At 37.5% G+C, this 16,777-nt stretch overlaps 1 protein-coding gene across 4 annotated transcripts in view; it reads left to right on the forward strand.

Moving 5' to 3' along the window:
• TRAPPC8 (trafficking protein particle complex subunit 8) overlaps nt 1–14,553 on the forward strand; it is a 55,592-nt gene extending 41,039 nt beyond the window's left edge. For 2 of the 4 annotated variants that reach the window (XM_055704580.1, XM_055704582.1), the window contains 6 exons: nt 380–565; nt 1,099–1,200; nt 8,334–8,381; nt 9,801–9,946; nt 11,488–11,577; nt 13,512–14,553. In XM_055704580.1, the coding sequence (XP_055560555.1) occupies nt 380–565; nt 1,099–1,200; nt 8,334–8,381; nt 9,801–9,946; nt 11,488–11,577; nt 13,512–13,746 (807 nt within the window). In that variant the 3' untranslated portion in view covers nt 13,747–14,553. The remainder of the gene's footprint in view (nt 1–379; nt 566–1,098; nt 1,201–8,333; nt 8,382–9,800; nt 9,947–11,487; nt 11,578–13,511) is intronic. The other 2 variants (XM_055704581.1, XM_055704583.1) reach the window with 1 other exon arrangement.
• Nucleotides 14,554–16,777: the final 2,224 nt, after the last annotated feature.

Below are 16,777 nucleotides of genomic sequence, written 5' to 3' on the forward strand. Positions count from 1 at the left end.
TTAACCAGGGGGCCGGTGGGTGGATGCAGTGGCAGGCAGTCATCTGCGGCTGCTTGGTTCCCCCCCCCGCAGTCCCCGGGAGGCGGGTGTGTGTGTGTGTCTGTAAATACCGGGGGCCGGGTTGAGGATCCTGGGGGGCCATATCCGACCCGCGGGCTGTAGTTTGAGGATCCCTGCCTTAGATTGCTTATTAGGGAGGGCTGATCTCTAACAGGGCAATCATGGAAACAAAGATGTATAGGATTCTGTAGGTTTGCAAAGGGAAGCAAAGCAAGACAAAGGAACTGAAATACTACAGGGGTGATCAGCTCTGTTAGAGTAACTTGTGTCAGCTTGCATTCTGTTCTGAGAACGCTTTCTTGCTTTTTTTTTCTTGCAGATAATAAGTTCAGCCAGTCCTTGTGCAGACTTTTTTTTTCAAAGCTTATCCTCTGAATTTAAAAGAACACATGTGCAATCTCATACTTATACATCTCAAAGGGCTGCAAAACAATCATTTGATGAGACAGTCAGATTGATACAAAGGTGCAGTGAAGTTGATCTGAACATTGTTGTACTGTGGAAGGTATGTATGGTTGTGTCCTTTGTGTTAATTTGGGCATGAAGTATGACTGTTAGAAAATAAGTTAATATGGCCTCCTGAACCTTCAAGCATACTCATAGAAAATTTATGGATTTTTTTTTTTTTGTGAAAACAGACCAATGAACTAAAATGGTGTCAGGAAGCAAAGACAATCTTAGTAGCTGTTACTGTAATAAGTATGCTTAAATGGTTTTACATTACTCTGGATGCATCTAGTTCTTTTAAGTTCTGTTCTTAAAAGTGAAATTCTGAAATATTAAACAAAGATTTCTTAATACATGTTTTTATCATAGATCTGTAAGACTGACCCCAGTCTGCTTTGAAGAAGATGTTACTTACCAGAGTGCAAATATTAAGTAGTGGAAATTGGAGTCTAATACACATAAATGTCATGCCTTTTAGGTTTTGAACAGCACAACATCTTCCACTGAACTTAGGGGGAAATCAGTAATTCTGTGATTATGAAGCTTGTCATAGTTTCTGGTCTGCTAATGTCTTTGTGCTATGTTCTGTAGGCATATGTTGTGGAAGACAACAAACAGCTTATTCTGGAGGGCCAGCATCATGTTGCTCTTAATACAGTTGGGAAGGAGGCTTTTTCGTTTCCTCAGAAACAGGTAATCTAGTGCAAAGCTTTCCTTTACAATTGCTTCTTTCCTGAAATAAACTTTGTGTTTTCCTGTAAAAAAAATGGCATCACTTTAGGTGCTTTTGTAGAATCTAACATCAGATACGTGTTGTTATTAAATAATTCAGATTTACTTCAACTTTGATTAGTCATCTATAGTGAAGTAGCTAGACTCAGTTTAAAGATAAGTGATCTGCAAGTAAGTATGCTGCTATGCAGTTGGAGTAAGCTGTTCTGTGGTATTTCTGAGTAGAACTAGGAGCTTATTAATGGTATTAAGTCAAAGTTAACAGTTATTTCGTAACGAAGTTAATAGTAAAATGGTAGAATGGAGTGTTAATAAATTCAATTTTATAAATTCTACTATGTACAACTTTGAAGACCTTTACTGTAAAATGTTAGAACAGCAGAAACACTGGAGCAGTTCAAAAGACATTGAAAGCTCTATTGGAATTGATCAATTAATAGCATATTATTCCACTTTGAAGTTTCATAGCCTGTTTGATCAAAGAAAATAGCATATGTAAGAAACTGGTGAATGTCTCCTGGTACATTAATCAGTAACAACTGTGGAAGCTATAGATAAATTTCTGTAAAAACATCTATGCTAGGTGTCACTTGCTGTGTGAATATTACTAATGTGCAAAATAAAAAAAGAAACAAGTCTTGTACCTGTTCAGTCTTCTGCTGAGCAGTAAATTGCTGTTCCTTCTGGCTTTGGTGCTATTCTCCTTATATTTTTACCAATGTTGCAAACATTGTATATAACTTTTAGTGAGCTCTTACTCAAAATTGCAGCAAATCTTACTATATGTTGATTTTGTCAAGAAAACAATACAGGGCAAATGTCTTTCTGTAAATACTATGCTATCATGTAAGTAGTGAATTACTGAGTTGTGGACTTGGCTTTGGTTGATAAGGCTTTAAGTATTTTTGTATCGTTTTTTCCATTTAGTTCTTTGTGCTATGAGGTAGATGGGAATAAGTCAAAAGGGGCATGCAGTTTAAGCTAAACTGGCTGGTGTTCATTGGTACTGAAAAACAGGAAAATTAAATTCCAATTGTTTCTTTTTTTAACACTTAACAGCCCCCCACCCCCAAAAAAATCCTTTGCACTTGTGGGCTTAAGCTATGCTGAGCTATAATAGGCTCTATTAGTCTATTATAGACAACTGCCCACTCTGGTATTACCATTCCTGTCTTAAGGTATGTGTAGAGCAGTAGATCATACTGTATGCACCTAAAGTTAGGAGAAGACACTGCGGACTTCAGATTTCAGTGAGATCAGAAGTAGGCTCTTGCAAATGAGTGGGAGGATAAGTAGTAGGAATGAGTCAGATCTCTACACTAAAGTAAACAAATAACTGAACATGCTAGAGGTAGAAGTTTACATTTGACTGCACTGGAACTCTAGTTCTGTGCATCAAATTCAGCTTCAAACTAAAAGGAATCCTGCCACCGGCAACATGGAAGATCCAGATGCACCCTCAATTTGTTTTGAGGAACACATGCTACTATATTATCTTTCTTTGTCTATAATTTTTCTCATCAGTATTACAGCTACATTCAGATAGATGCTACATTGATTATTGTATTCACTTTCTTCAGCATAAGGAACACACTTCCTTTGAAGCATGTTGTAACTTGATGGGAAGCAAAAATCATCTGTATTGTGACACAGTTGAAATCTGGTGTGAGTAGCGGTGGTTGTTTTTAAATGTGTAGATTCCATGTCCTCATGGTAACCAAAGCCCAGATGTAACTTGGATTTTAAGAGCCTGTTATCTTGGGACTACTAAGGCTTGAGAAATTTCATATACTCCTGTACTAGCTTTTTTTTTAGTTGGTACTTTATCCTGTGAAGAGAATAGATAAACCCCTCTGAGATGGGAGGTGAGGTATAGAAAAAAATATTTGAGACTTTGCAGCAGTCTACTTCGTTCACTCCACATTTAAGAATTAAAAGAATCCCAAAAATAGGATTAAATGAGGCTAGGTAGAGAAAAGAATATACTTAATATATTAAGGATTGCACATTGTCTTTGAGTTATCTTGCTCTTGCATTAGTTACACAGTGAAAAGCTGTGGTGGGGGGAGAGAAATACCAAGCCCAAACATTACTTCTAACTTAAGATTTTCAGTGTATAGCTCTGAGACTTATAATGTAACATTCAAATAGTGTGTCTTTGTAAATCTGTATTTATTCAGGTTTGGAAACTCTGGACTGTTCCTGAAATATCTTGTGCTGACAGTGTAGAAGTTAGTTGTTTTCTGTGGTCTAGACAGCAGAGGGAGATGGAGATGCATGCTTTTTACCAATGCATGTTGGTTACCAGTTCTTAAATGATAAATTTGTTCACAAATTCTGAACAGAGTGTCACCTAGGATGTGAAAGTCTTGTGTTTCTTGCTGTGTTTTGCTTGTTGCTCTTGGGCAACTTTCTTCTTGACTTGAGCTGCTTCTGCTTCATGCTGTGGCAGCCAGCAAAGGAATTTCTCTGTCTGTCTATACAGCCATTCCCAACTGAGAAGTCTCACAATAGACATGGAGAAAACATGAACAAGATTTCTCTCTGCATCCGCTTTTATTTTTTTTAGCCCTCTGAGAAATGTCTCGAATCTTAGCTGAATTCATCAAACAACGTTGAACAAGTCAAGATTGCTTGCTTTATGTTTTGATTAAATTCTATGTACGTACTGGTTGGCTTCTGCTGCTTTTTCAGCTGAGGTGCCTCAGACTAATTCTTTGCCAACTTTTAAGGCTTTAGTTTGGATTTATAGAGGCTAGATTATAGAAGTGTCCAGGGAAGCAAAGCTGCAGTGAAGCACTGTAGTAGAAGAGCAGTAGATTGGTATTTATTGGCACTTAATGTTTCTCAGGTTCTGGTAGCTGGGTGCACTAGTACCACGTCATCTATGTCTAAGCTAAGCTGTTAGACTGCTAACTGAGATGCAGGGGCAGGCGGTTACTTCTGCTTGGTGCATTGTGGAATGTGTAATGCATTACAACAGGGATGTGGAACAGACAGCAGGATCTGAGTCTTTCTGTATCACAGTAGCATAACTTGCCGTGGTATTTATAAATTCAAGATGAAACCTCTGGTTTCTATAAAACATGAGATAGAGGGCTTGAGGGAGGCTGACAATCTTTTTCTGGGGAAAATTTCTGTCTGTACTCACATAAAGAAAATGACAGTAAAATTCTATACAAATCCTACTTGGATACACAGATGCATGTGCTTCCTTTTTTCCTCCCCATGTCTGTTCAAAAGAATTATGAATTCTAAACATTTTTCTTTCTGAAAAAGACAATGATAACTGACTGAGGCTTACTGGTTTTCTGTTGTTGAATACATTTATTTTGGTTTTTTTTTTTTCCACACTACAGGGCTCTTTATTTGTTTAATATCACTGTTTTTGAGCATAGGTTACTGTATAGTACTGTACAGTAGACTTACCAGGTCATGTGATGAACTACTTACATCACTATGTTGTGGAAGTATGGAATCATAACACAGTATGCTGAAGGAATCTTTCATATAGAAATCTCTTTGAATAATATGGAAAACATTTATTTTCCTATCTTTCTCACTTGTATTTTTGAAAAAAAAAAAAATAATAAATATGACCTTTTGCTAAAGGTAGGGGAAAAATGCTAAATGTGGTTTATTTCCTTGAACTGGAAATACAAGGTGCTACAAAGTGATACATTGTAGTCACTAGCAACAATATGTAAAGAATAAATTATGGAAGGTGTTAAAGTGAATAGTTCTGAACAGATGTGTTAGCAGCGGCTGTTGAGGTCCAAGTAGTAGAAGCTCACTAATACAAATTAGCTGGGTGTTTGTAACTAAAGGCTGTTCTTTTGACAACGATACTGCTATGGGTTTTGTTTCTTTTGAGACTTGCTTTCAGGAAGAAGGTTCTTTTAACTGAAGGTCAACTTCTGATTGCATCAGAAACACTGATCAGAATACAGAAATCAGAAAGACAGCTGTACTGTCTCTTGTTCTTGATCTTTCTACCTTCACTTAATGAAAGAACAAAAACTTCAAATACTTTAAACATCCATTCAGTCAGGGCTGTTGATCAACATTATTTCTTATTACTGCCTCCCATATTTTTCTAATCTGGTGAATTCAAAGGAGAAGCACAGTAGTATGGTGGGATGGCAGTAGTGGTGTGGGACTGAGGCGTTTGCCACACTGATGGAAGGTGAGAAGCAGTCTAGTAGAGGCTTGTCACTTGGTTACGCTGGCATGTATGCATTCATACTTCTGAAACACACTAGCATGTGAGTGTAAACTTACTTTTGACTGAAGTCTAGATGAGATAGTGTCCAAGTGTGTTTTAGATCAGGCATACTGTTTTTTTTTAAGATGCTGTCCCCATTTAGAGCCCTCTGGCTTCATTGTGAAGTGGTCTTGTAATGCACAAAGTGGATGCTTTCCAGGCAGAATTAATCCAGATGTTCTTCAGGACTGCATATGATATGATTTGGACTAGCACTGGTCTAATCCACAGGACTGAATGAGCAGCCCAGAAGTAAAATCCATAAAATATATGCAGCATGGATGCAGGCTTATTGGCATTGTTTCATTTCAGAGACTAATTTTTGGTAACACTGCTTGTTAATACAGGTGCAATTTAGTGAGGCAGCAACAGTTTGGTTGGAAGTAGGACTTTCCTAAAGGTAAGAGTGTGTAGGGTCTACATAGCTTTATTTTTTCTAATTGAATTACTGGAAGTGATATCTTGCGCTAGTTCAGATTTTTTTTTTTTTACAGAATACTTGGGCAGGGGTACTTGAGTCAAACACAGACTGTTGGAATGGGCTTAAGACTTTCTTTAAACCAGATTGATAGAGGGAAAGCAAAATTTCTAAGGGTAAATAAAGAGCTGAAGTGTATGTTTTTCACTCTTGTATCAATGTCCTAGTTACTGTGCCAGTTTGGGAGGACTGGCTTATGTTTTTATCATGAATGAGATATTCCAAATAGCTGAAAAATTGTATTTGCTTTTTTTACCCATTGGATGGACTGCAGAACTGATGATAACATTTGAGTTTTCAAATGCATTATTACTGCTGTCTTGTCTTAGTAAAATACTGCTCTTGAAGTCATCATTTCTATGATGTTAGGAGCTAGAATTAATATAGATGAGTCACACGGTGAAGGAAACAAATTTAAAACAGAGGTTTTAAAATGGGAGTTCTCTGATCTAAAATGGGGAAGGAAGAAAGAAACATCGCTTAAGATCTTCCTTTGTCTCACTTTTTGTTGCTTTCATATTCTGCTTTTGAACAACTCAAAGCACAAGTAAATTTCCTGTTTAGGTTTTCTTCTGTGCTGTGCGTATTGGTCCCACATACTTGACTGAGCATGTTAATAATCCTTTTGGCTATGTGTAACTGGTGATTTGTGGGGTGAATAGGCTGAAGTTCCATACAACTTGGAAATCAAATTGTGATGTTGAGCTTTTTCTAGTTTGTTTAAGAGCACATTGACTCAGTCACTGAGGAGATTGTTTCTGAAATTGGAAACTGTCTAATATTACATAGAAAAAATCATTTAAAATGACTGCATGTGAAGATACCATCACTTCCACCTGTCTGATGGAAAGGAAGAAGTTTTCACTTTGAAAGTGTGTTCTAAGAGATTGAGGAACATATATTGTGATCAGACCTACCTATTACATCTATCAGATAACGCAAAGGATGCTTTGAGTGGTCTAAATTTTGACTTTTTCAACTTCTAGCTTAGTACAGTTGCAAGAGATACCTAAAACCAGTGTGAATGACTAATACCCAGTTTCACAAGTGTAAGAAGGGATGATATAAACTTTGTTTCAACGTAGCAAAACATCAGACTTCAAAGGTTCTGGCTTTTTCCTAACTACCAAATAAGTGAAGCTGTTGAGATTATTCTACTTGGAACAGCAAGCTTGTCAAGTTTTAAGTATATTTGTTGAAGCTGGCCTTTGTAGGTGGCTTTGGGCAGCAAAAAGCTTTCTAAAAATAGAAACAATTTTCCTAGCACAAATTGCACAATTTGTAGCTCTTGAAAGGTAACTGTGGGAGCAGCATGGTTCTGGTGCCTACTGCCTGTTGCATGTTTCTAGTCAAAACCCAAAAAGCTTAAAAATGCAGCTGTAAAATATATTAAAAAAAAACCCTAAAAATAAATACTTCCTCCCATACAGCTCTTCCAAATTCTTCTTTTGATGAAAGGCTCTTCCAGGCAAGCTTATCTGTACCTCTACCAGTATGTTTGGATGAGACCTTCAAATTATATTGTGATGATTTTTTTTTTAAAGGACTATCTTCTTGTATGCAATATATGGTGCTTGCTGTACACTGGAGCCCATGGCACTTCTGGAGGCTTTGAAGGAACCATAATGGGTCAACAAGTAGACTTTTAAGTGTCAGAACTTTCATATTTGCCTTTTGAAAGACAATATTCAGTTTGGGCTGATATTCTAGGGGTTCAGCAACAAAATGCGGCCTGTTCAATTCTCTGTTTTGTTTTGCTTTTGTTTCTAAGAGTAAATAAGCAAAAGTCTTGAGGTTATCTGCTTGGTGCATGTTCTTGAAGGGAAGGCTACAGATGCCCAAGCGGGCAGGGGCATCTTTTCTGTAGCCTTGATCCAATTTCCTAAGCTCTAGAGTAGGGCAGGAGATTAATGCATCCTTAAACTTAGCACATATTAGCTGTCTCTAGGTAGCTCCCTAATCCATATGCATATCTTCTGGTTACCTTTTGGAAGTGCTTACTTCTGTCCTGAACCATTAGGTATGAGAATCATGTACTAAATGTCATGTCTTAGCCTTTGTTCTAGGTACAGAATTACAAAAAAAGCCCCTAGACTTTGAGCAGCTGAACTTGGAGACCTAAACATCTTTTTCTGAATCCGACACTCAAAGGCTGGCTGGAATTAAGGTTTAGCTCTGTGATGGCAAATGATTAATCTTACTAATTACAAGTCCTTCAATGGAGGTGTAATATTAGAATTAAAGTTTTGAAATATTAATGGCACTCTGCACTTTCACCAGTATATGTTCCTGCTGCATTTCATGATGTTCTTTCTATTTGTAGAGATAAACCTTCATATTTGTCTTTTGTAGGGTTTTAAAAAAATACTCGGGAATTCTGATTGGGAGGACTTGGAACAGGTAATTGACTCTAGGGCAAACTACAGTGTGTAGGATACCGGTATGTTGCAGAGGGCATTGAATAATTGGTTGGATTATAATCTGAGGGGAAAGATCAATTTAAATGAAAACCTATAATCTCATCTGTGGTGTGGTTCATGCTGTCAATTTTCATCAAGTTGGATACCTATAGGGTAGGGTGGAAATTCCAAATTCATTCAATGCTCAAAATATATTTCATTGTTACTGTCAAATATCTTTATTTTCTTCTCATATTACTTTTTAAGAAAACTGCCGTTCCTTTTGAGAGGAGAGAATTGCAAGGCTGATACAACGAAGACATCACATGTTTTATTTCCAGCACAGGCAAACAGTGACTGAGATGTTAATACATATTACAGAATGCTTAGTGTGTCTGTTATTGAGAGTCAGGTTTTGCCTGTAGTTTTATTTTCAACTTAGAAGGTGCAATCCATCACCCTTAAATGAACAAGTATTGCTTTGCTACACTGTACTGATGTATTGGTGGCTTTTAAAAATTTTCTTTCACATGCTTTTAGTAGTCGGTCTCACTTATTGCTGCAAATTCCTTTCTCTTCTAAAGGTGGACTTTTTGCAGAATAGATTCATAAGGGAATACTAAAAGGCAGCCCCTTCCTGAATAAATCCTGCTCGCAAAACAGATTAGATGATGTTGGACAGTGTTACAGTAGTGCTGTAATGCTGGACCAAATGCAGCCTTATTGCCTCATTTGGCATTGCATCTTTGTGAATCATCTAATTTCTTCTGCTTCAGAGATTGATTCTCCCCACAGGGTTAGGATGAATCCCAGGTAGTGTGTCAGTGCTTGACTTGGGCTTTCAGCTGGGTACAAAGGTAATTTTCATATGTGCAAGAGCTTGCTATACAATTTTTAAGATTCTCTGCATTATTAAATCCTTCCATCATCGTTAGCATGTTCCGATAAACTTCTTTGCTTTTACTTTGGATCTGTTTTGGGAAACTTGGGTACTGGTTTTCCTGTTGTGAACTTCCCAGGGCAGGTAATGGATATTTTTTTTTTTTTTTTTTTTTTTGTACAGCTGCTCAATAGGGAATTGTATAAAAGCTGTCCCTTTTTTGTAGAAACAAACAAGAACAAACACTAACAAATCACTGCGACAATAGCTGCTTCTGTGAAACTTGTACAGATAGTGTTTTCATAAGCAGCTGTGAAGTGTCTCAGAAGAAGGTAATAAATAAATCATACCAGTTCTTCGCTAGCATGTTTAAATACAGAGCACATCAGAGAGGACTTTAAGCTTCATGATGCTGTAAACTTATTTCCCTGGCATTATAGTTCATAATGGAAAATTGTAGCTTCTGTGATGGGTTTTCTTGTTGCATTGCACAGCACCTAATGTCAGTATTTTAAATGTTGATCTGAATTTGTGTTTCAGGAATTACCAGAAGTGGTTCTCTTAAAGTTTTTTCGACCAGAAAACACGCCAGCACCTGCAAGACCAACACCAGAGCAGCTCTCTAATCTTATCAAGACAAGTCTTCATTATCCAGAGTCTTTCAATCATTCTTTTCATCAAAAAAGGTTAGTGCAACGTTTTCTTTAGAAACTTTTGAAATATTGTCAATTTGACATGAATCCTATTGAGAGATGCTATGTGGGTTATGATACATAAGATAGTCTGTTAGGCAAGGGTGAAATCTTGCTCGATTCTTGAAGTCACTGCTTCAGAATTTCATAGGTAAAATGAAAGTTTCAGGTAGAGAAGCAGGATGTAATACCAGAGTTCCAGGCTTAATGTTAACTAGTAATGTTATCAAACACACTGAAAGAAAAGTAAATACTCTGCTGCCTTTGTTTTTGGTGTCAGTAAACAATGTTACTACTCTGAGAAGCTAGACAGAAAGCAAGAGGTACTTTTAAGTCAAAAGAACTGTTATGTCTACAGCATCTGACTTGCCAAGATTAGCTGCCTGTGGTTCTGATTTATGTCAGAAGGAAAGGTGGTAAGTTTAGATCACTGGGGCTTGTCTCCTGGAAGGGTATCAGAATTAATGTCTGCCAAAAAGCAGACTGCTAGAGTGAGTTGATTGGAGCCTGTGAAATCCATGAATCTTCAAAATTAAAATACTAACAAAGCCCTCTGGATTAACTTCCAGGTATGAAATGAATTGTACTTGAAACATAAATACCTGTTCAGGTTTGAGTAGTTTTATCTGAGAACTGCTACACTTTTTTCCCTAAAATTTCAGTTAATATAAATTGCCGAAAGAAAGATGTATGTTTCTTTATAAAATCAAACATCTAAACATTTTATAAGGTGGCATATTTTAGTGACAGTTACAAAGCATGCATTATTCCAGTAACAAGTTCATATCTTATTTGTTATAATGCTGATTGTTCTTTTTTGTTACTCAAGTTTAGGATAATTAAACTGTTAAGCAGTGTCAAGGAATTTCAGTGACACAAATCACTTACTGTGCACACAAAGTGGTTTCAGCTGCTGTACTTTCTGTACCTGCCTGTGAATATCTTGGGGTCTTTCTTTCTGCAGCATTATTTATAAAAACAATTATACTAATTTTGAAAAAGCAGAATATCAACTAACTGTATTAGTTTTATTCAGGGTAAAGGCTTAAATTAACACCAAACATGTATGTGCTGTCTGTTCTGTTGGGGCACTGTTCTGGCTGAAACTTCAGGCCAGGTGCTAGCAATTCCTCTAGAGGAGGTGATGCAGAAGAAAAGTAGACAAAACTTGCTGAACAGTGGTTATTAAGAGTAGCATACTGGATGATGTTACCGCATTCTGAGGAGTCTCTTGTCGTAACGGTGGATTTCCTGTAAAGTAAGGCATTAGTTACGCTTTTGCTGGCCTGTCTCAGCTGGATGAAGGAAGGTGGTAACTCATTTGGCTCAACTGAGCCAATGCTGTTTGCCTCAATAGCTTTTATTATAAGTAACTCTAGTCAATGTAAGTGATCATATTGCAGTGTACACTGACTGCATAATAGACAACTACATATTAATATTTCTTGAAATTAACTTCAACTATTTAAGAGTATAATTAAGACTACTCAAAGTAAGACTTTTCTCCTTTACTATGGAACTATTTCTCTTTGCAGCCTCTGTCTGGTACCTGTCACTCTTCTACTTTCCAATTGTTCCCAGGCTGTTGTAGATGTGATGATTGATTTGCGGCATAAAACAACAAGGTAATGTGTGAATGTTAATAAAACTATTTTCTGAGAACGCTTCCTAGTTTTGGGGAGTCATGTAATGTTTTAACTGTATTGAATATCTAGAATAGGATTTTCTCAACAGTGGCTTCTTTGAAAGAATAGAAGGTGGTAAAGGCTTCATACAGCCAAATGGGAGTCTCCAGTCAGTGCTCAATTTATAATTTGCTTCTGACTGTTGCTAAGACAGGACCTTGAATTGTGACTCTTGAGCATCTAAACTCTGCAGATCTTTTTTAGGGAAAAGTTCTTTTTGAACTATTGAAATACAAGCTTCAGCCACCTTACTTTATTAAACGTATGTTGTCGCGTTGTCATTTTTAAAATACAAAGTAATTTGTAGAAAACACTTTTGAAGTTTAAACAAGTACTTCCTCCTGCAATTTGGCTTTAGTATAAAATGTCATAGAACCTTAGGTATTTTTAAGACTTCCCCTAGGTTTATCAACTGATTCCTATGACTAGCTTTTTGCTTAGAACTGTAGTATTATGTGCAAAAATATCAGCACTGAGGAAATGTTTTGTGAATTGCTTCTAAAAGTTTTACTAAGGATTTCTGTGGGAGAGAGATAATTCAGTACCGTGGTATACCATTGTTAATAGTAGTGTTTTAACGGAAGTGGTTGTGTAATTCAGGTGACACTCCCTCTCCCCTGCCTTAAATACCACCCTGCCACCAGGTATAATGCTACTTGGTCCGCTTACCACAAAATAGACTCTGGGATTCTTGACTTGTATATTCTTGGGGCAAGATAGCAGATTGTGAAGACACTGAGGTAGGCTTAGGCATGGGAAACAGGTTCACAAATAGAGGACAGAAGACTTAAATATGTTTTACTTATCAGTTAACATTAGGAAGCTATTCATTGGTCCGGTCTTTTCACAAGATGGCCATTGTATGACATGTCTTTGGAAGAACAGTGTAGTCATGTGCCTTGAAACTTCTTAAAAACAAACAACTCCCCCCCTTTATTAATGCAGTACCTCTAAAGTAGGTGGACTACTTCTGTGGATATGCACTCTGATTGGATTCTAGCTCATGGGGCAGGCCTAAGAATACCTTATGTAGGAATTCCTAAAACTTTCTGGATCTTGTTACTATGTCAGTTGTTAGCGTTATGTGCAGGTTCTGTAGGAAGCTGGGAACACACTGGAATTCCTCACTATCCATATGTTTAGTGAGGATCTGTATATAGTGTACAGTATACTAGGAACCAAAGAAATGCTTTAAAGATTTCTACTGATGGATCTGAGCCAAGGGGAGAGCCACTGTAAAGAGTGTGTTAAGTGTGAGTCAGAGAACATTAAAACATATTTGATAGGAAGTAAGGACCCAAAGTTAAATTGAGCTGATAGTCGGACATAAGGATCAGTGAAGATACCTTAGCTACTCTCAGTGTGTGTATGTTTGCAAGGATGAGCATGTGTGTGGATGTAGTAGGGAAGAGGACATATAGACATGACCTTTTCTGAAGCTGCATTTAGTATCTTAGATTGCAACTGTTGTCCTTTCAAAGTCTACCTTTGTCTTGCTAGAAAAACCTTAATGTCTTAATGGGTGGGTGTGTATGTGAAACAAAGAGCATGATGAATCTGGGAAAGGCAGTGACTTCAGGGAAATTATTGTAGGCAACCAGTCAAAAAGACTTAAAAACTTCAAAGACATCAAAGACAAATGGCAGTAGGCACTCATGCATCCAGAGACTGCCAGAGTAGTAACTGAACTTCTGAATTCCTGACTTTTCAAAAATAAGTTTTCAGAAATCATAAACAAATGTATATTTTTATGGGCTGGTGACAGACATAGTACATTCTAAAATCTTGAGAAAACTTGAGGCTGGAGGGAATCATGTAAACTGGTAATACATGCTTCGAATGCAGAGAAATAACGATGCTACCTTCTTTTTCAGCCCAGAAGCACTAGAAATCCATGGATCTTTTACGTGGCTTGGGCAAACACAGTACAAGCTTCAACTTAAAAGCCAGGAGGTCTATAGCTTGCAGCTGAAAGCTTGCTTTGTTCATACAGGTGTCTATAATCTTGGAACCCCCAGAGTATTTGCCAAGCTAGTGGACCAAGTTACTTTGTTCGAAACGAGTCAGCAGAATTCCATGCCTGCACTGATTATTATCAATAATATCTGACTGCTTCCTGAAAAAAATCACACTTAATGAGAAATAAAATGGGATTCTTTTCTGATATTGCTGGTTGACATATTGCTGCAGGTTTTGGAAGTAGCACCTCAGACATCTAACTTGTTACTAAAGATTGTGTAGGAAAGAAAATAGCAAAATATTCAGGTGACTTGTCAGTTTGTTTCTCAATGCAATGCACGTTGGACTGAAAATACATTTATCCTTTTATAATGTATTTCTTCCCTGGTAACTAAGATATTCATAACACAAAATACTCTTCAGCTCCAGATCTGAACATATTTGTATGCCCTATGCCCTGTCAAAAATGCAGCTTGACTGCTGTTACAACTTCCAGCATGGTGTGTTTAATATTTGTGGCTGTATTAGGATATGGTTCAGGAAGAAACCCTCGTTGGCTCTTTCCTGTCTGAAGCCATTAGTCATGATAAACCCCAACTTTACTGTGAAGCTCAGTAAGGTCTCTCAAATCTGTTTCTGTTTCTCAGTTCTTTAGTTTAAAGTTTTGAGTTTTCATGTTTATGGAAACTAGTGACCTTTCGAGGTTTACATACAAGTCCCACCTAAGGTGTTTAAAAAATAATTTCTTCAGCCAGTTTGAGTATTTTCTCATTCATCTCAACACAGAATGCACTATTTCACAACCATGAGATTGTCATTTAAATTGTCACTTACTTTGTTATGTAACTATAACAATTGATCTGTTTTAAAAAAATCTACTCAAGATTTTCAAGAAATGTATTATATTTATAACAAATGTACTGTAAATAGAATAAAACATACACCATATTCACTGTATGGATTTGTGGCCTTTTCTTTCCTTTTTATATAGCTATAGCAATCTACAGGTGCTGATTCTGTATACATATTCTGTACTGTCTTCATCGTGGCCCTCTCTGTTCAGGTGCAGTTCCTGTCCTGTTGCTATGTGTAGTGCTGGTGTGCATTGAAACTCATAGTGGCAGCTGTATTTGCCTTTTGAGTTGTCCAGTGTTTCCAGGAGCAACGCAGAATTCGGCTGTGTAGGAGATCTCACTTATTGGCTATGTGCTGGGGAATTTTGAGTAAAAGCTTCTGAACGTGGGGAAGGCGATGTGAAACAATCAAGTGCAGCAAAACCAGGTAAGAGTAAGGAGTTATGGTTTATGATGAGTTAGTGAAGTACAAGGAAAATCTGGCAATCTGCTCTGGGTGCTTGAAGTCCTACGTTTCTTTATTTTGTGGCTGAAGGAAATTTTTTTTTCATAGGGCAACAATAGGCTTATGAAAAGGTACATCTGCCTTCAGATGGATTTTTTTCTTTTTTAGGTAAGGTTTCCAATTTTACTCGTATTCAGTACTACTGTATGACTGTCTACAAGACTTAAGACTTCCTGAGAAGTCTTAAAACCCATTCACAGCATGTGGCCTTTCATAGTTGTACTATATATGACTGTGGATCTTGTTGGTAAATCAATAGAATGCTTGTAATCTAACAATGAATATGTTGCTTCAGGGGTTGTTCTTTTCTGCTGTTAGGCAGATTGGATTACTAATCTTTCTAAATGATTCTTGGCATTCTTTAAGCCATGTCATTAGTCCTCTTTCTGACTTGGTACTCTCAGGGGAATAGTCATTACTGATGCCTTTCAGCTAGCCAGCAGGTAGGCTGTAACGTTCTAATCACGGTTGGTGTTCAAGACTTTTATTCAAATACTTGAGTAGCACAATGCCACATTATTCTGATAGCAGATGTTTCAACAAGAGTTTTGTGAGAGATGGGTCAGAAGTTTAACTGCTTTTCAGCCTTACCAGAAGAAACTGGTAAGAAATGGGTTCCTCTGATTTAGAAGTTGCACTGCTATAAAGAGCAAGCTTGCTGCAAGCTTGACTAACTACAGAACCTCCCAGACTGCTGTCCCGTTGGCTGGTGTATTACTTGTCAGTGATACTAACTCTTATGTGAAGTAAACCAGCACTTGCCATGTCTGTTAGTACTAATCTAGATAAAAAATGTGGTAACACACATTATGTAGCTTGGCTTGAAGGAAGTACTCTGTCTACATGGACCCTTATGTTTCTGGGGATGTTCATAGGATTATGGTGAGCTAATGACGTGACAGGAGGCTAAAAGAGTGGGAGTAGTGTTTTATTCAGCATGGGTAGAATTAGCAGCCTCCCTAGCATGCGGTTTTGAGATGTGTTTCTATGTCTGTGTCTCTACACATGATGCTTTTGTATGTATACCAAGTGTTCCCAGGGAGTTCTGCGAAGCTCAGCAGTATGGGCTGTCAAACCAACTATAAGCCAGACTTTGATTATGCTAAGGACATAGTATCAAATAACAAAAAAAAAAACAACCAACAAACTTAATTTGCTTTCTCTTCACACTTAAGTAAAATCTCCCCTTTATTCTCTTTCTTTACATGGTGATTCCAAAAATGCTGATGTTTGTAACTTGTCATATCCTAAGACCATTTACTGAAAAACAGTATCTGTGATTCGAACTTCTAAAGCTTGGTATACTGTTAGAGGAGGCCGCTGTCTTCCTGTGACTCTATCTTTGTAATCATTAACATCCTTTATTTCCGTATTGGCACTGGTTCTCTCATGGTGTGTTGCTGATTATGCACATTATGCTGTCTAAAAAGCATGGAGCTGTTCAAAATGGGTTTGAAAGGTAATCATTGGCATGTCAGAACAGAGGTTCATTTACGATGTGATTACTTAGGAGAGGAGTTAGCAGCTACGCCTGGCTCCTTAATGAGTTTTCATATGGAAGGCTGTGCCCGTGTGTGGACCTACAAAGGATGAAAACCAGTTGTGTTGAAATGAAAATTAATCTGGTCTTGCTATTGAGCAAATAAGTATCTCTGCAAAGGCTGAAACTCTACTACCTTCAGAAGAATCCTGTGAACCTCCTGTAAGGTGCAAGAGCATCCTAAGGTGTCTGTCACAAGAATGTTACAGCCCAGAGTAGATGAAAGCATCACATCTTGCTTTGAGATGGCTAGAAAGAGCCCTCAAAAATTACTAAATCCAG

This window comes from Falco cherrug, chromosome 3 (assembly GCF_023634085.1).
Source record: "Falco cherrug isolate bFalChe1 chromosome 3, bFalChe1.pri, whole genome shotgun sequence".
Lineage (NCBI taxonomy): Eukaryota > Metazoa > Chordata > Aves > Falconiformes > Falconidae > Falco > Falco cherrug.